The 21,937-nt window shown below is 40.1% G+C and overlaps 1 protein-coding gene across 3 annotated transcripts in view; it reads right to left on the bottom strand.

The window, feature by feature from the left end:
* The window catches only part of CCDC141 (coiled-coil domain containing 141), a 223,846-nt gene that overhangs the window by 78,084 nt on the left and 123,825 nt on the right, over positions 1-21,937 (bottom strand). For all 3 annotated transcript variants that reach the window (XM_067741357.1, XM_067741358.1, XM_067741356.1), the window contains exon 11: positions 7,319-7,491. In XM_067741357.1, coding sequence (XP_067597458.1) covers positions 7,319-7,491 — 173 coding nt within the window. The remainder of the gene's footprint in view (positions 1-7,318; positions 7,492-21,937) is intronic.

Below are 21,937 nucleotides of genomic sequence, written 5' to 3'. Positions count from 1 at the left end.
CTACAAAATGTGACAATAGATGACTCTGATACAAAGGGATTTCTGATTTTGTTTCTTTGTTTTGTTTTATGTTGTTGGAGGGTGGGGATTATTTTTGTTTGTTTTCCACGTAAGATCTTTAAAAATATTTTTGCTATGACCTAAACTTTCCTTTATGCCACACCAGCCCCTTAACATTTCAAATCAAGTCACCTAGTGTGTAAATACTGAGATAAGGAGCATAAAAGAGGCTTCCTACATGGTTGACCTTGAAGGCTGACCTCAAGTTGATGTCATGGTCTGGATGGGGAGATGATGCTGTCACAAGTCAAACAACTAAGAAATGAGTCAGAACACCACAGAGTAAAAAGTGAGATAGGGCTGACAAATACAAAGGAATTAAAAAACTATTGTGTGGTAGGTTTTGATTAGGTTCATCCTGGCTGGAAGATGTAGACCCTTCACCCATCTTAGATTATCAAATTCAACAATGGTCTTTTCAAGTCTCACTCCTTCACTTGACCCATCCTGGTCACAGGAGCTTGGGATTGTGTCTCTCTTCTCTGAAGATGTGGCCCTAACACCCACTGTCCCAAGGGCTTCCTCAGACCTAGATCACACTCCCTTGACATGTCATTCTCTTACTGGCCATTAATAAGGTTCTGAAGACTCAGGGCCAGGTTTATGTATCTTTGACTATCCTTGAAGCCCAGTGCTGGTATGTCATACGAATGCTCAATAATGTTTTAAATAAACAGAAAGAAAGAAAAACTTTGCAGGGAAGGTGAGACTTGAGTTGAAATTAGAAGATAGATACAGCACATTTTAAGTGTGTTAGAATGAAAAAAAAAATCCACATTCACTAAGTGGTCAGCCTCCTTGCTAACGACTGAAGTTGAAAGAAAGGAGACAGAGCTAGCAACCTAACAGAGCAGTTCAGACCTGAACTCCACCCCTTACCACTGTGTGACAGGTAGTAGGTAAGTTATTTGAACCTCTCTGAGCCCCAGCTTCTACACCTGGAAAACAGGGACAATGGTAATAGAAGTATCTGTATAACAGGGTGGCTTGAGGATAAAATTTGTTAATGTAGATAAAGCACACAAGCGTTGCCTTTATTGCCAACGAGCACTTGGACATAGTCTAAGTCCCACCTAACTATTTTATCTTGTCTTATGCCTTTTCCCCTTGTCACGCTCTCCTCCAGCCACACTGTCCTTCCTTCTGCTACACCTTTGCTGTTGTTCTTCCAGGTCCACTCATCTCCCAGCCACTTGCATGGTAGCTCCTCTCCTTAATCTTTCCCTGACTACAATGTCTAAAATGGTCCCCTCCCCACAGTCACTCTCTAGCCCATTTCACTTTTTTTTTTTTCACAGTTCTCATTGCTGTGTAAGAGCATCTCATCTGTTGATTTATTTGTTGGTTGACTCTTTCTTCCCAGCAGAATATAAACAGCATGAGGGCAGGCACTTCACCTATCACATTAGATGCTTGGGAGCACCTGATCTACAAAGACAATCAATAATATTTTGGGAATAAGCAAATGAATGACTGAATGAACCATGCTCTGTCTAAAGTTCATTATCATTCGCAATATCAAACAGGGTATGTAGTGGTAGTCAACATAAAAGAAAATCGTGAAAAGAGAATGAAAAATCCCAACTTACCCCTGTTTCTATTTCTCTGTAAAATATGAAAAATCAACATTAAATGAATAACAATAAATGTTAGAGCAAAAGGGCAATACTTAAGGTTATATGAAAGCAAAGTATTCAGTCAGGATGAGGTTTATAAGCTTAAGTTCACCACAGCAAGGTAGAATAAAAACTGGAACAGGGGCTTCCCTGGCGGCGCAGTGGTTGGGAGTCCGCCTGCCGATGCAGGGGACACGGGTTTGTGCCCCGGTCTGGGAAGATCCCACATGCCGCGGAGCGGCTGGGCCCGTGAGCCATGGCCGCTGAGCCTGCATGTCCGGAGCCTGTGATCCGCAATGGGAGAGGCCACAACAGTGAGAGGGCCGCGTACCACAAAAAAAAACAAAAACAAAAAACTGGAACAGTCTTTTATGCAGGAGCAGAAATTGAGTCAACGCTGAAGCAAGTTTACCTGTAAATCTTAAATTAATTTTAGGGACAGGAAAAGCCAAATGAATACTTTATAAAGTAGCCTGGTTTTAGTGGGTGTTTCTATGTTTTTCAGTTTTGTATCTTTTTGAATTATAGTTTTGTCTGGATATATGCCCAGGAGTGAGATTGCTGGATCATATGGTAGCATTTTTTTTGAGTTTTTTAAGGAACCTCCATACTGTTCTCCATAGTGGCTGCACCAATTTACATTCCCACCAACAGTGTAGGAGGGTTCCCTTTTCTCCACATCTTCTCCAGCATTTGTTATTTGTAGACTTTTTAAATGACGGCCATTCTGAATGGTGTGAGGTGGTACCTAATTGGAGTTTTGATTTGCATTTCTCTAATAATTAGCGATGTTGAACATCTTTTCATGTGCCTGTTGGCCATCTGTATGTCTTCTTTGGAGAAACGTCTATCTAGGTCTTCTGCCCATTTTTCAATTGGGTTGTTTGTTTTTTTGTTATCGAGTTATATGAGCTGTTTGTATATTTTAGAAATTAAGCCCTTGTTGATCTCATTATTTGCAAACGTTTTTTCCCAGTTCATAGGTTGTCTTTTGTTTATGGTTTCCTTGTTTTTGAGTTCTGAACTGGTAGCTCACTGAGAACACAAAAAAGGAGGTTCCTCGTTTTTGCCCAATTATGGAAAACTTCACCCTCACACAAGGTCTCCGACCCAGCACTTCCAATCACCACAGCTTCCTGTGGCTTAATAAATGCATTATCCTGCTTGGCAGCAGGGTACCTTTGGGCTACCTTTACACTCAGTGCTCAGAGATGATGCCAAGCAAGGCCTAAGAGGAGGTGAGGGGGCCGGAATCCAGAGCTTTCAACCTCACCGTAAGCCTGGTTTGACCATTATCAGATCCCATGATAGGTAACTCGCATCATAACTAAATGCAAACGAATGCGCTAAAATGCCTTTGATGTTAAAGTGTACTTAGGTTATGTCACGGATATCACACTCTGAAAAGATAATAAACAATTTAACAATGACTCAGAATTATCACCTGAGCATTAGGGAGGAAACAGAAGGGCAAGGAAACATGTAAATAATCATCATTTATCCTGTGAGGCTGCTCCAATTTCAAAGGTATTTGATTCCAGGTTAGAAAAACAGTGTGGATCTGTTCCTAAAATAACTACAAAGTTCTCAGATTTACTGGGAAGCTTCATCTTAGATAAATGTGAACTTCTGAAGTCCTATTTTATTAACTAACTGGAAAAAAATTAGATCTAAGGGTCTCTGAAATTCCTATCTGCCCCAGTACTAAATTTTACCTTTATTACCTCAAGATAAATGTTTATCTGCTCTATTTCTAATATAACCTTCCCCAGTTAGTGAAAATGAATATGATTTGGTACAGCTGACTGCCGTAGTCATAAGAAGCAACCATGTAACTCTTAATATTTTGCTTTTAAAACTCTTTGTATAGAAGGTAAATAAATAAGTGAACCAGTTATTTATCAGGCGCTTTCTATATGCCAGAGTGGTGTTATCGCATTTGATTAAAACATCCTCTATGAAATGCATATTTCCATTTTACCGATGAGGAAACTGAGGTTCAGAGAAGTTAAATGCATGGCATTATTTTGGCTCTCAGAATGCATGAAATAAAACTCCTTTGAGGGCTTCCCTGGTGGCGCAGTGGTTGGGAGTCCGCCTGCCGATGCGGGGGACACGGGTTCGTGCCCCGGTCCGGGAGGATCCCACGTGCCGCGGAGCGGCTGGGCCCGTGAGCCATGGCCGCTGGGCCTGCGCGTCCGGAGCCTGTGCTCCGCGGCGGGAGAGGCCACAGCAGTGAGAGGCCCGCGTACCGCAAATAAAAAAACAAAAAAAACAACAAAAAAAAACCTCCTTTGATACTAAGTCCTAAGCTTCTTATCCACACCAGTTTTCAAATGTCTGATAGTAGGAATTTTAGTGTTTTGTGTCCTAGTAGCGTGGCTGGCATTCAGAAGTCTAGGAAGCCATTGTGATGTTCAGTAACACATACTTTTCTCTGTGGAATTTATGTTTATTTCCATTGTCATTATTCTAAACTCCACCTTCACTCCAGCTGTGGCTGCAACTTGAAATCTCCTTCTGCTTCTCTCCCATGGTGGTGACCCAGGTCGTTGGACAGATAAATCATTAGATGAGGAAGGGAAGCAAGTCCCAAATGGTATGCATGGGATTGAGGTCAGTGACTATGTGTGTCTCTGGTTTGCGACTGAGATTCTAATGCGTTTCAATTCAGCTTCTAATGGATTTCTATTCTACATCTACCCTCTGAATCAAAAATGTCCTTTGCCAAGTAACAATTGCACTTTACCTTCAGTTCCTCCTGCAAAACGGAAATAGTATTGATTTGTAAAATATTGTGAAATCTCAGGGCAACCAAACACCTTGGAACTACTATGAACGCTCATATATCTAGGATGTTGACAGAAATCACACTGCTAACTTTTCTTTCTTTAATCCAGTTACCTACCATTAATTCAAGTTTCTTGAAATAGTCCCTAACTATTGCTTCTTCTATTAAGACTCAGTCTGCAACCTGACGAACAGAACTATAGATGTCCCTTTGAAAAGCAATATATATGTAAAATTTAAGACTAGAAGGAGCAAGGAAGGCAAAAAGAAAGAGACTAGCTAAGTAAACAAACATGTCGACCATTACAAAATGGATGGCCAGGGCTTCCCTGGTGGCGCAGTGGTTGAGGGTCCGCCTGCCGATGCAGGGGACACGAGTTCGTGCTGCGGTCTGGGAGGATCCCACATGCCGCGGAGCAACTGGGCCCGTGAGCCATGGCTGCTGAGCTTGCGCGTCCGGAGCCTGTGCTCCGCAGCGAGAGAGGCCGCAGCAGTGAGAGGCCCGCGTACCGCAAAAAAAAAAAAAAACAAAAAAAAACAACAAAATGGATGGCCAAAAAGAATCACTAGAATCCTGAAAATAGAGTGTAATGTAAAATAAAAGCACTTCTCTTATATTTAAGTATTGAAAATAAAGCATTACTGATTAGAACAAACAGGATAAAGTTTAGCAGTAATATGTTGTGACCAGCTTTCCTACTCTTAAGACTTAAGCATCAAAACTAAATACGGAACTTCAGTTTCTGGTCAAGAAGCAGGGACTGGATTTACCCTCATGCCTTAAACAACTCAGACATTGAAGGACAGGTAGCACAGGACAGTCATCCCTGAGAGAAGGGAAATGAATGAGGTGAGCCTTATGATTGCATCAGCCTGCTGTCTGGGAGGTAATTTCCAGACCAAAGCTCAGGGAAGTGGAACAAAACAGAGTCCAAAGGATGTACTGTTTTGAAGATACAGAGATCAGACTTAGGGGAGGCCAAGGCATCTAGAATTTCTGGGGCAGCGTGTCAGTGACAGATCTTCAGATCTGGGGAGGGGTCTCTGGCTGCTTCCTGATCCACCCACGCATGAAAGGAAACTGTCTAAGGTCAGGGAAAGTACCACAAGTAAAGAGTGGCCTGAACAGAGAAATAGTATATATCTGTGCTTTGAGACCTACTTACTAAACTGACATGAGACCAATTACAACTGGAGACCTCACCACTTAATCCATCATCACGTGACTCAGATCAATGTCAAACAGGTACACTGAGTCCAGGCACAACAAGTCCAGGCACCCCATAGGATATCTTCTGCCTGGTCCAAGATTCTTATACATTCTAGAAGACTGGACCTGTAGCAGGGGAGGGAAGAAAGGAGCTCTCATACCGATAGGGGCCAGACATGAGCACACTGGTTCTCCTAGAGCCCAGTGGACACACCATTACCTGATGCATGACATGGAGCCAAAGTAGGGAAACTTAGTAACTACAGCTATTGTTAGTTTTCCAAAGGTGAGAATTATTTGCCCTTTTCATAGCCTCAGCTTTTTAGCTCCTGCTGGAATATCTTGGATTATTTCTGATCTTGACTTTGCATGGTCCCAAAGCCCTGGTTAAATGTATCTGTCTGGACTCAGATTATCTTCTGAAAAGAAAATTCCCTAAACCCAAATTTACCAAATCAACACTTGTAAGCATGTCTAAAATAGAGCAGAATGAGGGTTTAAACAGAAATAAAATAATTTTTACCACATTTGACCTATTTCATTGTTCCTCAAATTGAATGTCTTTGAGTTTCAAGGGGATTGTGGATATGGAAGATAAAAACAGGGCTTACCCCATTTGCAGAATTTTTTTTGTCTCTCTCTGTCAAAACATAAGCCCTGCCATCATTTCTTCCTAGTCAGTATCTGTTCCATCATCTGCTCTTTCTGTCATCTCCATTTTGTCTTCCAATCCCTATTCTTGATCATACATTCTCACTGCATTCTCTTTCTGCTTCTCAAGGTCCTTCTCTCTCCTCATTCCCACCCATCTCTAAGATATACCAGAGTATATCACACTGATATACTCACTGAATGTGCTCATAAAAACAACCCACCCTAGCACACTGGTTAAGAGCAGGTGGTCTAGGATGCACTAGACCATTACTCTGGATCTATGCACTTGAATTCAAATTCTGGCTCTGCCACTAACTAACCAGCTGCGTGACCTTTTGCAAGTTACTTAACCTCTCTGTGTCTCAGTTGCTTGTAAAAAGAGAGCATTAATGGTATATTCTATGCCTTGTAGAGTTGCTGTGAGGATTAATGGGATAATGCTTCTAAAGCTGTTGAGACAGTGCCAGGCATGTGGTGGGCTCTCAATTTTTAAAAATGTAATTATTATTAATTAATAATAATGTCATCTTTTACTTAGGGTTTTGCTTGGTGAGCCATCAAGCTCATAAATGAAAGAGAATTCTAGAAGTTTATTTTTTCCAGAAAGCAACAAAGGGACAGAGTAGACTCAAGGCTTACGAATTAAAAGGGAGGAAGAAATCCCACGGAGATGCTAGGATATAAAAAGTATACAGAAGGAAAGTTCTGTCTCTTCTTTTGTTCTTTCCCTCCTCCCTCCTCAGAAACTCATAGAAAGAAAGCTTTAGCATCTTCAGGTCCTCAGGTCAGAATATAGCCTCACTTCTGGATGAGCAATGCTGTGTTCTGAATTACTGTTGACCAAAATTCAATAGATACTTTTAAGCCATGTCATAATGCAGTAAAACATCAGAAGTAGGGGGAAAAAAATCATGCAACTTATTTTTTAACAGACTGTGGAAACTGTGAAAAAGCTTGTCACACTGAGGAAGAAATAGACTTCACTTACCTGCAGGAGGCTAGTTGGTTGATTAAGGCTTGTCCCTCCTGCAAAGCATCAGCTGTGCAGTCTTTAATTTCTCTGTGTAATTCCTCATGCCTCGCTGCCAAGACAGGCAGACTTAAACCCTCTGATTTAAGGAGCTTAAGGTAAGCTTCAACTCTTCCAAGTACATCAAATGCCTGCCAAAGAAAACATACTTTCATTTTCTGCTCATCTAGTTTAAAGTCTACATCAATGTGCACACAAAATACTAGAGATTAAACTAGCCTGTTCAATTTATTGGTTTGCTCATAACCAAAAACAACAATCTGAGGCTTAGAAAATAGCTGTGTAGCTTTAAGGCTCCGTTTAGGGAAACTGATCGTAGTTTAGTTCAGCACAGATAAATGTCAACCCCATAAAATTACCAAAATGGTTTACATTGAGAATGTACCTATACAACACAGTTATAACTATATAAAATTTGGAGAGCCAGGTTTATTTTTTGCACATTCTGTACTGGATACAACTAACGGATGAGATGTTTTAAAAATATTATGCAGACTTTCATAACCTGAACATCTCTGTAATCTTCTTTTAAAAAAATTCCCAATAAATTGCACTTTGAACCTGAGACACCATGGGGAAGTATTCAAAAAATTTTGGGACTTTTGTCCCTTGCCTTTCTGAGTAAAAGATCTTCTGCCTGCTCCATCCAAGGCATCCATCTGTCTATAGAGAAGATTGGAATTTGGTTCTGAAACAGTGCAGGGACTAAGACCAAGGTAATATTTAGCTTCTGACATGTAAAACAGGATTATGCGGGAAGAAACATCACCTTGCAAACCAAGATACTGTCTTGAGAGAAGATTTTTGAATTTCTTTATTTTCTTCCTTTATTAGCAGATCAACAACCAGGTATGGGGGATTAAGCTTATAGAATGAACACAGTAGAGGCCTAGTTGGCATTAAGAAGGGGGAATATATGATATAAAAGCAGTAAAAGAAGACTGTGGCAATATGAGGAAAAGAGAGATCAGAGTGCCATGGTCTTCATAGGTCCCTGATAGCCCACCTGTGAACTTCGGCCTGGAGAGCAGGAGATGAGTTAGGTAAGTTGAAGAGAAGATGAACAGCAAGGGAGCTCTTGCCACGTTGCCCTCTGGCTGTACTGGAAGAAGCCACCTTACAGGGTGTTCCACACCACTCTGAAGAACAGTCCTATCCCAGGAAGCTTGACTGGGCCACCGTCAGCAGGGGCGTGAAGCCTAGCCTTCCTGGGTTGTTACAGTGGAAGCCAGTGAGCTCATCAGGGGGCCACCAGGTGAACTAGGAAGACCCCACAATGAGAGCAATGGTGTCGTGAGTCGACTACCACTGAGAACTGAGAGAGACCAGAGAGGGGAGCAAGGCTGGGTTGATGCTGAGGGAACACAGTTTAAGCCAAATGTAGAGGTTACAGCCGTGGACCTGTGTAACAGCACCCATACCTCTGCACCTGGCCACCTTTGAAGGGAGTGAGTTGTTTTTTGTTTTTTTTTAACTTCATTGAAGTATAGTTGATTTACAATGTTGTGTCAATTTCTGCTGTTCAGCAAAGTGATTCAATTTTATATATATATACGGTTTATCACAGGATATTGAATATAGTTCCCTGTGTATATAGTAAGAACTTGTTTATCCATGCTATATACAATAGTTTGCATCTGCTAATCCCAAACTGCCAGTCCTTCCCTCCTCCACCCCCCTTGCCCCTTGGTAACCACAAGTCTATTCTCTATGTCTTTGAGTCTGTTTCTGTCTCATAGATAAGTTCGTTTGTGTCATATTTTACATTCCACATATCAGTGATATCATATGATATTTGTCTTTTTCTTACTTCACTTAGTATGATAATCTTTAAGTCTATCCACATTGTTGTAAATGGCATTATTTCATTCTTTTTTATGGCTGAGTAATATTCCATTGTATATCTGTGCCACATCTTCTTTATCCATTCATCTGTCAATGGATATTTAGGTTGTTTCCATGACCTGGCTATTGTAAATAGTGCTGCTATGAACATTGGGGTGCATGTATCTTTTCAAATTATAGTTTTGTCTGGATATATGCCCAGGAGTGAGATTGCTGCATCAGATGGCAACTCTATTTTTAGTTTTTTAAGGAACCTCCATACTGTTCTCCATAGTGGCTGTACCAATTTACATTCCCACCAACATTAGGAGGGTTCCCTTTTCTCCACACCAAAGGGAGTGAGTTTTAATGGCAGAATTGGAACTGGACAAGATTTGAATTTACAAATGAAATCTTTCAGATACTGTCATGTGACTTATATGTTGAGATTCTGTTTTCCCAACAATGTCCTCATGTCTTCTGAATCTGCATTTACTGAGAGTGTATAAAGCAAATTCATTCCCATTTATTTAGTAGATAGGAAATAATACAAATAATCACTACAGTTTAATGAGAACTATGTGCTTCTTCTCTACTTCGTGTTTCACAATTACTTTTCATTTTGTCAACAAATATTCCTGATCGTCTGCTGAGTTCCAGGCATATTGTTCTTAAGAGCCATGGGAGGCAGCAAGAAATTATCCCCTTATATGACTGAGGAAACTGTGTTTCAGAGAAGTTAAATAAATTTCACCAAGTCATACCTGTGCTAAGGGACAGATTTGGTATTTGTACTCAATCTGTCTGGCCCCGAGGGCTCTGCTCTTAAATCCTGGGCTATAGTGCTATGTAGCAAAGGATTTCTGTGGCAGGCTTATGAGAGAGGGGCATTTCCAAGAAGACCGTTAATCTTAGGTGGAAAAGGTAGGATTTAAAAACTTACTTTTTGTAAACAGTGTCTACTTTTCCTTCTTACAGGTGAGAAAGGATACAGAGAAAGATTGAGCTATTTCTCTTATGTTTGTAGGACTGTAAAAGAAAGATAGCTTTATTAAAGAAACTTCGAACCTGAAGAACTCTTCCTTATCTGATCCTTTTTCTTTCCTGCAGTTGGCAACAGAGCCAAATGTCTCAAGATGCTGATGTTAGAAAAGATGATTTGAATTGCTTCCTGGATCTTTCCATAACACACTGAAACACCACTAGGCAATAACCACTGTTTCTGGAATTTTGTTTTATATTTTTAATTTTATTGCTTATTTTGAATAAATTGGAGTCCCTTGTTAATCAAGGGTTAGTTTTAAAGCCAGTGCCTAAAGTAAAAATCTGGTGTAGTCAAAATAATCATGAACTCCCTTAAGTCATGCTTAAAGTTTAATATATGCTTATAGTAATACATACTCACACCTAGGACTGAGAGCCACCGAGCTAGGATAAAGGAAGAAATAAGGATAAATCTATACTTAGATGTCAGGACATTCACTTCATTCTTCCTTTAAGATAATTCTCAAGTTCTTACTGTGAATGCGGAAGGGATACAGACTTCAAAAGTGCTTTGTCTTGCCTGTAAGTTTAAGTCCATTCTATCTTAATATTAAGCCATTATAACCTTAGTAAATATCATATTTATTGTTGAGAATTGAAGAAGGAAAACATATGAAAGTAACAAGGGCACGATGGTGGAAATGTAGTAAGTACTCAGAAAATATTTGCTGGTTCTTACTCTAAATCTTGATTGATCAGACACATCTTTGAAAAATCACTGAGAAGAGCATGGCCACCTGCTGCCTGTCACTCATCCTACGTGGCTTTTTCTCCTTGTGTCCCCACTGAACAGCTGCTACTCTCAGATCCTTGGTCACTCATCTCATCTTCATAGGAGTTAGATTCTAAAGCCACTTGTACATTAAACGCATGTGTGATGTGACTCCACCCTATTCCTGAAGGTTGTCATAAAAGTATCATTTCCTAATGGCACGGAAATAAATTGAAGAGCTAAACATTCACTAGAAGGAGGAGGTGGTAGATCAAGGACCAGTATAACCCATAACTTAGAATTAAAATAGCCAGATTTTCTTCCAGAGCTTTTTCTCAGAAATATCAAAGTGTCAGGAAAGTATTTATGAATTCCTCTTCGTGTCACACTTAAGAGAACTATAGCAGTAGAAAGGAGGTGAGCGATTTCTTTCCTTCATTAGCTCAACGAATATATTTACAAAGATCTACTATAGGTAAGATGGGCTGGATGCTGTAAGAGAGCTGATTCCTTACCCTTAATCCTAACTTAACCCTAATGGGAATAATCTACAGACACAGATATAGTTAAATTTCTTAATTTTAAGAGGAGACCTCTTTCAAGATTCTACTGTCTGTGATTGTCTGAATCATATGCAAAGCTTGTTTCTCTTATTCCCACATAGAAAATGATCTAAGTATCATTGTTCTCACTTAATCTACCCCCAGAATAGAACTGACTGCCTGTGTATTTACCAGATCCGTAAGGAACCTGATATACTGGATCCGGCCTGGAAAGAGTCTCTTTGTTGCACACATGGTACAGAACAGGTTATTTCCAGCAAGAACGCTGTGGCCTCCACATCAACACCTTTGGAATTCATAGTTTACGTTTAGGTTTTTGTCCTTCACATCCCCCTCTTTCTTCAAACCTTGTGTGAAGGTCAAATAGAGGTTTTATGAGCAGACTGGAATAAACAAGGATACAGGCACAAGGATAATAGTCTCTCCCTCTGGGTTCTAGCTCTTCTTGACCATTTTACATGGCACCACTCAGTTCTCAAGCAGACAAGGAGGAGATGAATCAGCTCTTTTGGCCCTGGCTTGGGAAAGAGCAAGGAGTTGCTTAGGTTTTGTGTTCTAAGATGCTAATAAATCTCTTTCCTTTTTCCCTTGTGAAGCACAGGATCCCAAGCAGGTTGCACCACATCACACAGAGATGATACCAAGACTTGGCACATTTGATTCCTTTAAAAACATCTATGAGATTAATATGTTTAGCAGGAACCATGAATCATGCAGCATAATTCTTATATCGTGCTGTTTCACAAAGATGTTTAATAAATAATATTGTTTACTTCCTGACTAATTTGAAGAGAATCAACATTAAAAGAAAGAAAACAAAAACCACTGTAGAACCCTGAACATTTCCTTTCACGAATCCCAAGGCTGGAGAATGAGTTTGGTCAGAACCTTTATAATTACCAAGGATGCAAAACTTAACTCAGCTTCTAATTAGAGCACTGAACTCCACTATCTGCAGAGATTCAATTTTCCTCTGGGTTTAGTTTTTTAAAAGACCCAAAGCTTCAGTGTCTTTTCCTAAACATTACCTGAGATAACTTCTGGTGGCTCCCACTTTGGCAAGCTGATTCCTAATTCAGGTCCTGTCCAAGATTTCAAATGCCATGAAGACGGGGGCAACAGGGTGATGTAATTTTCAGCTCCTCATACTTGCTGCCTCCTACTACTGCTCTGGCTTATTCCTTGCCTCTTCAAAGTTGTTGCATCTGGTCCCCAGAACTCCCTCCGTGTTACAAGTGTTACAAGGTCGATCGGTGATGTTACTGAGAGGTGTTTAAAATCACAAGTACCTAAAGCAGGGTTTTACCTCACAATTTGAAAAGCTAAAAAAAACACTGGACAAGAAGGCGTTTGGGATTGAAAGTGGAATGTATCTGAAGCCTTTGATTAACAAGGAATCAGAGGAACTTTATATATTGACCATTTCTTACTTTTTCTGAGATGAGTCCGTCTTAGAGATATATAAACTAGACCCATAAGTAGAACTTTAGCCAGCTAGTCACTTTATAATTTCTGGTTTTCTTTTACATAAATTGACCCAAATGGTTTTAGGATGATCTTGGGAATATTAACATGGAATATGTCCATTTGCAATGTGCAAAGCACTTTTTTTTCATTTATTCAACAAACGTTTATTGAAATCTATGGAGCAGGTATGAAAATGAACAAAAGCACTGAGGTCATGTTAGAGTGGCGAGTGCAGTATTAAATGCATATATAATGACAAATGATGGCTAGCACGCAGGAGTGCTTGGCTGTTCTATGCACTAGTCATGTATTAACTCATTTAGATAAAGCAAGGACTCTGTGACGTACATATAATTGTTATTTCTATCTTACAGATTAGAAAGCCAGATGCACAGGAAAGTTAAGTAACTGCCCAAGGTCACAGAGCTAATAAATGTCTGAGACCAGATTCATACCTAGGCAGCCTGGCTCCAAAATCCATTATATTATGTTACAAAAGTGTCATCCTAGCAAATGTTTCTATATATTCACTTAATACTCCACAATTCCATTTATTTATTTACACTCCAATTCTCCCCTGCAAAGATTGTGTACATTTATCACGGATTTTAAGAACTTTCATTACTTTCATTACTGAATGTTCCCTGAAGTAGAATTGTTAGACCATTTTATTTATTTTTATTTTTTTTCCTGTTGGGTGATACAGTTGATTGAAAGGCAAACTCACTTTCTCCAGGAGTTCACTTACACGGAGGTAGCTCCTTAAGAATATCTCTTCCCCATGACAAACCAAGGCAATCAAACCATACCCCAAAGCAGAAACCCAACAGAATAAGGCTATCGGCCTTGTCAGATGACACTCAGAAGCAGGAAAAAAAATTATAAAGCTATATGATGACTGTCTCTTCAGCACTGCATTTGGCCACATACTTGTTTATTAAATATTTTTTTTCTTTTTAAACTAGCTAAAGAAAATACTCTCGAGCAGGGTTAGTTCTTAAAGCAACAAACAGAAAAAAATATGTATGTGTATATAGTAAAATCAAAGAAGGACAGCACGTCAGAGCTGGCGAGGACCTTGAGCCAGCTCAAGGCCAGTGGCAGATGACGTCCTCATCAACGTCACCTGCCACTCCGAGCGCAGGACTCTCAAGGTCACCCCGTCAAGGTGTTAGACCATTTTAGAAAAGAGTAAACTCAAGCTCAAAATGTAAATTGATTCGTCACATGGCCAATCATTTATTCATTCATTCAACAAAATGTTTTGAACACTCGGTGTCATAAAGATGATTAAGACAATCTCTCTCTAAGGACCACAGAGAAATACTATGGGAATAATAAGAAATAAGCAATGAATGCTGCCTGAAGACCTCTCAGAGGAGGTGATATGGGTGATGACAAGTCTCTTTCTACATCACTACCCTCCTTCTCAGCTATGACACGGAGAATGAACTTGAAATTTGTCTTCCTGTGTATTAAAGTAATTAATCTCTTCTCTTTCAAAATGATCTAATCCCAACTACCTTGGATCAATATAATCTCTTATGAACAATATAATGTAGTTAGTTGGCCTTGAACCTCCACAGTTTCTAATATTCCATTGCTTTAACTCATTCAAATAATTATTGAGCATCTGCTACCTGGAAGACACTGTTCTAGGTGTTCTGGGGAACACAAAGTAAAATTGACATGTTACTTACCCTGAAGGAATTTTAATTTAGCAAAGGGAAGTAAATCTACCCAGAAATATCTGTAATACAAGGAAGAATATACTTACTGCCAATGGAGGGAGCAACAGACTGAAATTATGCATAGAAGGGAAACAAATTAATACATTCATACCTTAGAATTCAGTTGATAGCTTTATTGTGAAAGATATTCATGAGTGAGTGACAACAAAACTGACTGTCTTGATGATAAGACTATTAAATGTAGACTGAGTTGTGGGCTTTCATGAGAAATGTAAGATGTTAAAGGTATTCCTTGATTTTGATATTTTTTCTATTTTAGATAGATATTTAATAATTGTATGTTAACAGTTTAGACATCGTTATCAAATGTTTACTGTGGTTTAAATAGCCTGTCCCTCGAAGTGAGAGTGTGGCACCGACATATATACATTACCAAATGTAAAACAGATAGCTAGTGGGAAGCAGCTGCATAGCACAGGGAGATCAGCTTGGTGCTTTGTGATCACCTAGAGGGGCAGGATAGGGAGGGTGGGAGGGAGATGCAAGAGGGAGGAGATATGGGGATATATGTACACATATAGCTGATTCACTTTGTTATACAGCAGAAATTAACACAACATTGTAAAGCAATTATACTCCAAAAAAGATGTTAAATAAATAAATAAATAAATAGCCTGTCCTTGAGCTCAAAAACCATGAGTTCTGAAACCATACTCAGAGGGATCACAGGAGCAGATTAAATTAAGATATCATCTGCGTCTACAGGAGGAGGTTTGCCTCTTGATGATTTTTGCAAGACCTTAATATCTCTGCATATTTAAGGACAGGTTTAGCATAAGATAGAAACTTCCTAGCATGCTATTCAAGACCGTTCCTGACCCCTTGCCTCTTCTACCACTTTTTGCCTCTCATCACTCCCAGCTTATACCCTACACTCCTGGCAAAATAAATTATCTGAGGTTCCCCAAACAACATTGTACCATGTAGCCTTCCCCTAATTCCTTCTTGCCCAGCCTTCCAAATTTAGCTCACTGGTCCCTCCTCTAAGAGAAGTCTTGCTTGACACTTTCCCTGGGTCAGGTTAAGGATCTCTTCTGTGTTCCCTAATGCTCTAGGCTTACTCCATCATGGCTTTTCCCACAGCACACAACACTTCTGTTTCCTTGTCTCTCCTCTAAACAAGGTTGATGGGGTCTTAAAGGCAAGGATTGTATCTTTCACTGCTTTAGCTCAAGTACCCATATGACGCATGACAACATACTAGCTGAAGGCAAAGGTGGAAGAAGGGAGGGAATAAAAGCAAGTTGCTTTTCTAAGAGAAACGGAAGTTGTTCTGGAAGTGAGAAATTGGAGACAGGCTGCTTAAGAGTTATGAAACTGAAAGTAATTATACTTTCCTTGATGTCTAGTGACAATTAGCTTAATTTCTTGAATTCATTTCTGTCACTTCAAATTCCTTCTGGATAATATTTTTTGGATCTTCTACTTGGACAGGTTTCTTCTTTCAATCTGTAGTACAACTGGTCCATTTTAGTTATTTGTTTCTCACATCTTGGCTAAAATGTATCTATTTTGAAAAAGGTAGAAGAGTGTGTATATAAATTTTTAAAAATGTATCAAACTCAGTGCTTAATTATTTTGTTTTTGTCTGAAACAATAATGTTGCTGTAGGCATTACTGTTTTGTAACCCTGTAAATATCTTAAAAAAGCAACATCATCTTTTTAAAAGACATCAACTTTTCAGCAGTGATGGCAGAAGCAGTAGAAGCCATAACAATTATTATATTTCAAAGTGCTTCTGTTATGTTCCTCTGGCTGACCCAACTTTTGCTTCACCTGTGCTTTAAGGCTGATCACCCAAGAACCAGACCATGTAGTTTTGACCTCGGTCTCCCCTGCTTGCTTTCCCCAATGGAATCATATGGCTGGGAATGGAAAGCATGGGAATGAAACTTTGTGACCCATCAGTCATGTTTTACAGCTTAAGGTTCAATCATCGTTGTCATACAAATACAGGCTCATACTGTTCTTCTCTTGAAATATATATATATATTTATCTCTGATTCAAACCACATTCCCTAAACAATGATAAATAGATTTTGGGTGATCAATACATATTAACCACAGCTTCATTTTTGTGAACATGCTAGAAATATAATAAATGAGATCATCTATAATCATGAAAGATGAAAATTTGAGGGGATCAAGACGAGTTACGAGAACAGGTGCTATGTTCACATTTCATGCATGTCCTCATAACTCTTAGCAACATCTGGTAACCAGAGAAACACTTCTCCAATCAGCTATCATCCAGTGTTGACAATCAACCCGTACTTGTATTTGTGGCTAAGTGATTTAGCAAATAGGTTCACGGAACGCAGCAGATAACTCTAAAATGAAAAGGGAATATATCGGGTTCTTTGAGTTACATGGCTCAATCTCCACTTGAATCTGGTTTATGAAAAGCATCAGCAGCATTCAGTAAAGTTTCAGGAAACAAAATTAATACAGATAAATCTGTTGCTTTTCTATACACTAATAATGAACTATCAGAAAGAGAAAGCAAGAAAACAATCTCATTTAAAATCACATCAAAAAGAATAAAATACCTAGGAATAAACTTAACCAAGGAGGTGAAAGACCTATACTCTGAAAACTACAAAACACTGATAAAGGAAACTGAAGATGCTACAAAGAAATGGAAAGACATTCCATTTTCTTGGATTGGAGGAATTAATGTTATTAAAATGTCTATACTACCCAAAGCAATCTACAGATTTAATGTAATCAATACGACATTCTTCACAGAACTAGAACAAATAATCCTAAAATTTATATGAAACCACAAAAGACCCTGAATTGCCAAAGAAATCTTGAGAAAAAAGAACAAAGCTGGAAATATCATGCTCCCTGATTCGGACTACATGTTACAAAGCTGCGTAATTAAAACAGTATGATACTAGCCCAAAAACAGATACATAGATCAATGGAACGGAATAGAGAGCCCAGAAATAAACCCACACACCGATGGTCAATTAATCTACAACAATGGAGACAAGAATATACAGTGGATAAAACACAGTCTCTTTAATAAGTGGTGCTGGGAAAACTAAACAGCTGCATGCAAAAGAATGAGATTAGAACATTTCCTCACACCATATACAAAAATAAAATCAAAATGGATTAAAGACCTAAATATATGACCTGAAATCATAAAACTCCTGGAAGAGAACATAGGCAGAACACTCTTTGACATAAATCATAGCAATATTGTTTTGGATCTATCTCCAAAGGCAAAGGAAACAAAAGCAAAAAAAAAAAAAAAAAAAAAACAACCAAATTGGTACCTAATTAAACTTAAAAACTTTTACACAGAAAAGGAAACCATCAACAATAGAAAAAGGCAACTTACTGAATTTGGAAACGATATGATCGATATGAGATTCATATCCAAAATACATAAACAGCTGATATAATTCAATATCAAAATAATCTGATAATAAATGGGCAGAAGACCTGAATATACATTTTTCCAAAGAAGACATACAGATGGCCAACAGGCACATGAAAAGATGCTCAACATCACTAATCATCAGAGAAATGCAAATCAAAACTACAATGAGATATCACCTCACACCTGTTCGAATGGCCATCATCAAAAAGGCCACAAATAACAAAAGTTGGTGAGGATGTGGAGAAAAGGGAACTCCTGTGCACTGTTGGTGGGAATGTAAACTGGTGCAGCCACTATGGAAAACAGTATGGAGGGTTCCTCAAAAAACTAAAAATAGAAGATGGCAGAAGAGTAAGACGCGGAGATCACCTGCCTCCCCACAGATACATCAGAAATACATCTATACGTGGAACAGCTCCTACAGAACACCTACTGAACGCTGGCAGAAGACCTCAGACCTCCCAAAAGGCAAGAAACTCCCCCACGTACCTGGGTACCTGGGTAGGGCAAAAGAAAAAAGAATAAACAGAGACAAAAGAATAGGGATGGGACCTGCACCAGTGGGAGGGAGCTGTGAAGGAGGAAAGGTTTCCACACACTAGGAAGCCCCTTCGCGGGCGGAGACTGCGGGTGGCGTAGGGGGAAAGCTTCGGAGCCGCGGAGGAGAGCACAGCAACAGGGGTGCGGACGGCAAAGCAGAGAGACTCCCACACAGAGGATCAGGGCCGACCGGCACTCACCAGCCCGAGAGGCTTGTCTGCTCCCCCACCGGGGCGGGCGGGGCTGGGAGCTGAGGCTCGGGCTGTGGTCGGAGCGCAGAGAGAGGACTGGGGCTGGCGGCGTGAACACAGCCTGCAGGGGGTTAGTGCACCACGGTAGCCGGGACGGAGTCCGGGGAAAAGTCTGGACCTGCCGGAGAGGCAAGAGACTTTTTCTTCCCTCCTTGTTTCCTGGTGCGCGAGGAGAGGGGATTAAGAGCGCTGCTTAAAGGAGCTCCAGAGACGGATGCGAGAGCCGCGGGTAACAGCGTGGACCTCAGAGCCGGGCATGAGACGCTAAGGCTGCGGCTGCCGCCACCAAGAAGCCTGTGTGCGAGCACAGGTCACTGTCCACACCCCCCTTCCGGGGAGCCTGTGCAGCCCGCCACTGCCAGGGTCCCGGGATCCAGGGACAACTTCCCCGGGAGAACGCACGGCGCGCCTCAGGCTGGTACAACGTCATAACCGGCTTCTGTCGCCGCAGGCCCACCCCGCACTCCATGCCCCTCCCTCCCCCCCCTGCCTGAGTGAGCCAGAGCCCCCGAATCAGCAGCTCCTTTAACCGCGTCCTGTCTGAGCGAAGAACAGACGCCCTCCGGTGACCTACATGCAGAGGTGGGGCCAAATCCAAAGCTGAACCCCGGGAGCTGTGCAAACAAAGAAGAGAAAGAGAAATCTCTCCCAGCAGCCTCAGGAGCAGCGGATTAAATCTCCACAATGAATTTGATATACCCTGCATCTGTGGAATACATGAATAGACAAGGAATCATCCCAAATTGAGGAGGTGGACTTTGAGAGCAAGATTTATGATTTCTTCCCCTTTTCCTCTTTTTGTGAGTGTGTATACGTATGCTTCTGTGTGAGATTTTGTCTGTATAGCTTTGCTTTCACCATTTGTCCTAGGGTTCTATCCATCCATTTTTTTGTTTGTTTTTTTACTTAAAAAAATTTTTTTTTCTTAATAATTATTTTATTTTAATAACTTTATTTTCTCTTTATTTTATTTCATCCTCTTTCTACTTTTTCTCCCTTTTATTCTGAGCCGTGTGGATGAAAGGCTCTTGGTGCTGCAGCCAGGAGTCAGTGCTGTGCCTCTGAGGTGGGAGAGCCAACTTCAGGACCCTGGTCCACAAGAGACCTCCCAGCTCCACGTAATATCAAACGGCGAAAATCTCCCAGAGATCTCCATCTCAACACCAACACCCAGCTTCACTCAACGACCAGCAAGCTACAGTGTTAGACACCCTATGCCAAACAAATAGCAAGACAGGAACACAACCCCACCCATTAGCAGAGAGGCTGCCTAAAACCATAATAAGTCCACAGACACCCCAAAACATACCACCATACGTGGACCTGCCCACCAGAAAGACAAGATCCAGCCTCATCCACCAGAACACAGGCACTAGTCCCCTCCACCAGGAAGCCTACACAACCCACTGAACCAACTTTAGACACTGGGGACACACACCAAAAACAACGGGAACTACGAACCTGCAGCCTGCAAAAAGGAGACCCCGAACACAGTAAGATAAACAAAATGAGAAGACAGAAAAACACACAGCAGATGAAGGAGCAAGATAAAAACCCACCAGACCTAACAAATGAAGAGGAGATAGGCAATCTACCTGAAAAAGAATTCAGAATAATGATAGTAAAGATGATCCAAAATCTTGGAAATAGAATAGAGTAAATACAAGAAACATTTAACAAGGACCTAGAAGAACTAAAGATGAAACAAGCAATGATTAACAACACAATAAATGAAATAAAAAATACTGTAGAAGGGATCAATACAAGAATAACTGAGGCAAAAGAACAGATAAGTAACCTGGAAGATAAAATGGTGGAAATAGCTACTGCAGAGCAGAATAAAGAAAAAAGAATGAAAAGAACTGAGGACAGTCTCAGAGACCTCTGGGACAACATTAAACGCACCAACATTTGAATTATAGGGGTTCCAGAAGAAGAAGAGAAAAAGAAAGGGATTGAGAAAATATTTGAAGAGATTATAGTTGAAAACTCCCCTAATATGGGAAAGGAAATAGTTAATCAAGTCCAGGAAGTACAGAGAGTCCCATACAGGATAAATCCAAGGAGAAACACGCCAAGAAACATATTAATCAAACTGTCAGAAATTAAATACAAAGAAAACATATTAAAAGCAGCAAGGGAGAAACAACAAATAACACACAAGGGAATCCCCATAAGGTTAACAGCTGATCTTTCAGCAGAAACTCTGCAAGCCAGAAGGGGGTGGCAGTACATATTGAAAGTGTTGAAGGAGAAAAACCTGCAACCAAGATTATTCTACCCAGCAAGGATCTCATTCAGATTTGATGGAGAAATTAAAACCTTTACAGACAAGCAAAAGCTGAGAGAGTTCAGCACCACCAAACCAGCTTTAAAACAAAAGCTAAAGGATCTTCTCTAGGCAAGAAACACAAGAGAAGGAAAAGACCTACAATAACAAACCCAAAACAATCAAGAAAATGGGAATAGGAACATACATATCGATAATTACCTTAAAAGTAAATGGATTAAATGCTCCCACCAAAAGACACAGACTGGCTGAATGGATACAAAAACAAGACCCATATATATGCTGTCTCCAAGAGATCCACTTCAGACCTAGAGACACATACAGACTGAAAGTGAGGGGATGGAAAATGATATTCCATGCAAATGGAAACCAAAAGAAAGCTGGAGTAGCAATTCTCATATCAGACAAAATAGACTTTAAAATAAAGACTATTAGAAGAGACAAAGAAGGACACTGCATAATGATCAAGGGATCGATCCAAGAAGAAGATATAACAATTGTAAATATTTATGCACCTAACATAGGAGCACCTCAATACATAAGGCAAATACTAACAGCCATAAAAGGGGAAATCTAAAGTAACACATTCATAGTAGGGGACTTTAACACCCCACTTTCACCAATGGACAGATCATCCAAAATGAAAATAAATAAGGAAACACAAGCTTTAAATGATATATTAAACAAGATGGACTTAATTGATATTTATAGGACATTCCATCCAAAAACAACAGAATACA

Source organism: Pseudorca crassidens, chromosome 6 (assembly GCF_039906515.1).
Source record: "Pseudorca crassidens isolate mPseCra1 chromosome 6, mPseCra1.hap1, whole genome shotgun sequence".
Taxonomy (NCBI): Eukaryota; Metazoa; Chordata; class Mammalia; order Artiodactyla; family Delphinidae; genus Pseudorca; species Pseudorca crassidens.
The sequence above is the reverse complement of the archived record's forward strand: the minus strand, read 5'-3'. Positions and strand labels throughout refer to the sequence as shown.